At 56.4% G+C, this 5201-nt stretch overlaps 1 protein-coding gene across 1 annotated transcript; it reads left to right on the forward strand.

Moving 5' to 3' along the window:
• Window positions 1–54: 54 nt before the first annotated feature.
• LOC309584133 (uncharacterized protein) lies at window positions 55–1687 on the forward strand (the record flags this gene model as incomplete). Its single annotated transcript, XM_082300074.1, has 1 exon — window positions 55–1687. One exon carries the CDS (start codon window positions 55–57, stop codon window positions 526–528), a length of 474 nt encoding a protein of 157 aa, XP_082156200.1. The 3' UTR covers window positions 529–1687.
• Window positions 1688–5201: the final 3514 nt, after the last annotated feature.

The raw sequence follows: 5201 nt of genomic DNA on the forward strand, positions 1-5201 counted from the left end.
GGTGGGGAGAAGCCTCAGGGTGGGGAGAAGCCCCACAAGTGCCTGGAATGTGGGATGGGCTTCAAGTGGAACTCCAGCCTGATCCGGCACCAGAGGATCCACACTGGGGAAAAGCCCTATGAGTGTGGGAAATGTGGGAAGGGCTTCTCCAGCATCTCCCACCTGATCCAGCACCAGGTGGTCCACACCGGGGAACGGCCCTATGAGTGCTTGGATTGTGGGAAGAGCTTCAGGCACAGCTCCACCCTGAGGGTACACCAGCGCACCCACACTGGGGAGAGGCCCTACGAGTGTTCTGAGTGTGGGAAGAGGTTTCAGAGGAGCTCCGATCTCCTCGTACATCAGCGCATTCACACGGATGAGAGGCCCTTCCGCTGCTCCGACTGTGGGAAGGGCTTCAAACGCAACTGCAACCTCATCACCCACCAGCGCATCCACACCGGGGAGAGGCCCTACGAGTGTTCCCAGTGTGGGAAGAGCTTCTCACAGAGGTCAAACTTGACCAAACACCAACGGAGGCACCGCTAAGGGAAGCCCTGCGAGTGCCCCGAGTGCGGGAAGAGCTTCGTGCGCTGCTCCAGCTCCATCCCCCGTGGGAGGATCGGGCTTTGGATGATCCCCAGTGACCCCCGTTGGGCAGAGCCCTGGTGACCCCCGTTCCGGGTGATCCCCGCTGGGTGGGGGGAAGGTGTTGGAGAGATTTCTTTGCCTTCTCCTTGAGCTGCTGGGATTTGGTTGGGAATAAATTCCCTCCCTGTGCCCAAGCTGGGTCTGTTGTGCCCGTTCCAGTTGAAAGGGATCAAATCATTGTACCTGTGCAAATATAAGATAGAGGGTAAAAGTTAGCAAATATTGGTGTATTGGGTTGACTCTGAGTTGATGGACAGTCTTTAAGACCAATTACGCTTCTCACAATTTACATATTTAAACCGCACAGAAAGGCGGGACTTCCCCTTCTTGTCGGAGCTCGCCTGCTGGAAGGTGGGGGGGCTCCAGGCCTCCCGGCCCCGCCGGGCCGGGCCGGGGCCACTGCCCCTTCCCCCCTTTCCCAACGCTGTGGCACGGACCCTGGGTGGCTGGGGGGGAGCTGTCCCAGAGCCGCAGGCAGCTAAAGCCAGCCATGGACTGCTCACAGCTAAACCCATCCGGCGCGGCTCCCTGGGACCGGCGGGTCCCTCTCCTCTCCACGCGGGGCCGGCGGAGCCAGCGGGAGCCGGCGGAGCCTCCTGTCTGCAGCCAGCACACTCCGCGCTGAACTGAAGAGGACACCAGGCAGCCAGCAGCACAAAGGGAGCGAGGCTTTCCCCACCGTAAAGCCCGAACAAGAACACTCTTCAATGTGGCGGCTTCTGAGTCAGAGAGAAGAGAAAGGAGTCCTGTGGGACGGAGCTGGAAATGGCGACGGGAGAAAAGAGGGCGGTGCCGCAATTCTGGCGGGCAGCTTAAAAGAAACCTTCTTGCATGCTGTGGTAAGAAACTGTAATACCAAAGAACTTATCCTTAAAAAGATGAATAACCCCATGTGATGGCCCATGTTTTGTACTGTGAAGGAACTGTGAGATTTTTCATGGGAGAGATGTTCTACACACAGCAGATTGTTTGTTTCCGGGCGGATCTGCTGTTGGTGGCAGTTTGGGAACCACGTGCAACTGAAGGAAAAACCCTTTTTTCCCTTAAGCATAAGAGAGAGACTTATCAAGAACTGGAACACTGACAAACATCCCATGTTCTGTTATCCCTTGTGTGAGCTAGGTAAAAGGAGAGAAGTGCTGCGGCGGGGGGGGGGATTTGCTTTAATTTTGTTTTGTTATTGTCTCTTTACTCTTAATTCTATTAGTAATAAAACTCTTTCATTGTACTGCAACTGTTTAAGGTTTGTGCCTGCTTTGCTTTTCTCCTAATTCTTATCTCACAGAAGGAAAATAAGTAAGTAATGAATATTTTGAACTTAACCCGCTACAATTGGCCACAAGCTTAAGGCACAGAATGTAACTTGGCAAGAAATGGGGAACAAAAGTTGCAGAAATGAGAAACAAACTTGCTGAGATCAGTCCAGAAACTGCTTGTCATAGGTTAGCAAGCATAGTCCCGGAAGGGATGTCCTTGCTAAGGGGTGCTTACAGTTTCCTCTGGGAACTGATAGAACTTATCAGCTGGCCGGTTTGAATATGGACAATTCTCTAAGCCACTTAAAGTTGTGAACACCTCTGTGATCCACATTTAAGAATAGACAAACTCCCCCCCAAGCTCTCTCTCGTTTCCGGTGCTGGGACAGGTGGCTGCGGGCCCCGTGTGGGGGCCAGCGGGCCCAGCCAGGCCCTGCTTGGGCCAGGCCGGGCCGGGCCACGGCCATCCTGGAGCCATGGACCTGTTCCAGCCGTGGAACCCCCCCCCACTGCCTTGCCGTGGGCAGCCGGAGCGGCTCGGCTCTCCCCCCTCTCCACTGCGATAAGGAAAATTCAACATTCCAGCTGCAAAGCTGCAAGGCCAAGGTGAGATTAACCCTTTTTATTGCTATGAAGAGCTGAAAACCTGAGGGAAGAGAGAGAGGAGATGCTTAAAGCTGAAATTCTGTTGTGAAGCTATGATATATCAGAGTATCCTGTTGTAATTTCATGAAGATATCGGGGGTGGAGCGTTCAACTCGTGAGCAAAAGCACCTGCGCTGAGATAGGCAGATGCTGACACAGCTGTAATTTCATGAGAAGTTTGGACAGGGAGAGATGGACCAGATGAGGACTTTGGCTCCAAATGGGAAAGGAGAAAACCTCAGTCCCTAGAGATGCTCCCAGAGATAGTCCTAACGATGAAGATGATGAAGACCCTTTGCTCCCAGGGAAGGAGAAGGGCCTCTGTTTTTGTTTCTGAACGGCTCAACCTTAAAATTGTACCCCAAAAAACTTCAAGAGTGGACCCTCGAAAGCAGTTGCGGGAAAAGCTGCAAATTTTCCGGGGGAAAGGACTCACACGCAGGCAGAGAGACTCCTCTTCCTAAATGGACTGAACAATATTTGGAAGTGGGCGGCTGTCTCGTTGTGATAATGTTTTCATAGCATGAGCAAGAAGAGACTTCTCTTTCTAAATGGACTGAACAAGGTTATTATGGAAGTGGTAACAGACTGAACATCTCAAGGGTTGTCTTTTTACATTGTCAGTGGGAGAAGGGAGGAAGGTGGGGGGAGGAGGAGAGTTCTGAAGGTGGTATAATTTTTTTCCTTTTCTCCCTTCTTTTAGGTCTGTTAATAAACTTCTTTATATTCTTTCAAGTTTGGTGCCTGCTTTGCATTTCTCCTAATTCTTATCTCACAGCAGATAAACAGTACTGAGTATTTTGGACCAAACCACTACACTGCTGAAGCAGCCAACAAGAGACTGCGCATGCCTAGGAAAGAAAGGTGCAAAGTGCAAAGCGAGGAAGACTGTGGCACCTGGGGAGGTGATGGGGGTCAGGAGGAATTTTTATTACCTCCCCGAGTAGGAACCCATTTCCACTCCCCTTCATCCCCCAGGTCTCCTCCTATTGCCTGATGGTGAGAGGCCTGGGAGTGCTCTGACTGCTGGGGGGCTTCTCTCAGGGATGGAAGGGTGAAACTCCACCAGTCTATTTCCCTTTCCCTTTCTCTAATGCTCCTTAGTCTTTCCCCTTCCTCCTTAAGCTCGGCCCCCAGGGAAAGGAGATCGTTCACTGCTCACACCTCAGGCAGGTGTCTTTGACCGCGTCTCCCGGTGCTACTGCCAGGCTCAAACACTCCTCACAGGAAGGGTCAGGACAGACGCGTCCTTCTGGGAGGGTTCTGTTTGCCTGGGTACACTTCTAGTGGCTGGAGCTTTTGATCGTGTCAGGACCATTGCTGAAAAAACCCAACCAACCAAATCTCAAGACAAAAACAAACTCAAAACCCCACGGGCAGGAGAACACCCGCAGCCGTGCCCTCGGAGACGTGCCAGGGCCCTGTTTGCCCGCTCCTGTTCCCCGCGCTCCCCAGAGCCCTTTTTGAATCCGAGCGCCGCTGGCCGGAGGAAACCCCGCCCTACGCGGGGGTGTCACCCCCTTTGCTCTGCCCACAGAGCTCCTGAGCCGCCGCCGGCCGCAGCCCCTCCCCGTGGCCTCGGGCCCGGCCAGGACCCCCCGCTCCGTCCCCGCACTGATTTTGGGGGGCCGTGCGTCCCCCCCAGCCCCGCTGTCACTCTGCCCCCACCCGGCTGCTTCCAGCGTTCCCAGTAAAGCTTCCCAGTTCGCCCCGGTCCCGTTTATTGGGGAGCAGTGGGGAGGGACCTGGGGGGCTGAGATTGGTGGGGCAGAACCTAGGGATGGATTGGGAATGGGGACCCCTGTGTGTCCCCCCCGTGTGTCCCCCCCATATCACACCACTCTGGGGGGGCTTTGGGAGGCACCTGAACCCCACCACGGCACCCAGCAAACCCCAAAAGGCTGCTGGTGGAGAGCTGCAGGGGAAGGAAGGCTGAGCAGGGAGCAGGACCTGGCTCCCCCAGCACGATGCCCACCGAGATCCACCTGCACGCGGCCCCCAGGGTGGATTCTGACATAAAGCGGGAGCTCAGAGCCCTCCCCTCAGCCCTCCCCTCATCCCAGCTCACCCCAAGCTTTGGCCTGAGCAGCTCATGAGGGGCGAGAACTGACCTCGGGCTCCCAACCCAGAGCAGACCCCAGCCCGTCTCCTTCTGGGGGCCGGGCTCTGCACCCCTGAACTCCCCCAGCGCCCGGAGCTGCCCCCCCGCCCTCCACTGCAGCTTCACGCTGCTGACAGGATGTGGCCCCTCCGAGGTGTCACCGTATCTCAGGTGACATCGCAGCGGGAGCCCAGAGAGCGCCGGAGCCTCTGCTCCCCCTCCGGCACCCCGAGCTGTGCCCCCCGAGCTGTGCGGCCCAGAGGGGCCCGGCCCCAGGCTGAGGGGCTGCTCAGCACCCCCTGCCCACCACGGGGACAGTTGCAGCAGTTTATTTGGGGGGATTTTCCCCCAGCTCTGCCCCTCTGAGGGGTCTCTCCAAGATCCAGCAGACATTGGAGTCTCCCTCCCGCCTGCCCGGGTGGTTTGGGGGTGCCAGCACTGGGCACAGGGCTCGTTTTATCGGGGCTCTGGGTGGCCCCGAGCTCGGCCCGGGCCTCCCAAACCCTGTCCGTGCCACAGCCGGGAGATTGTTCCCCCGCACGAGTCCCCCGACAGCTGTCGGGGCTGTC

This window comes from Coloeus monedula (assembly GCF_965178545.1).
Source record: "Coloeus monedula genome assembly, chromosome: 36".
NCBI lineage: Eukaryota > Metazoa > Chordata > Aves > Passeriformes > Corvidae > Coloeus > Coloeus monedula.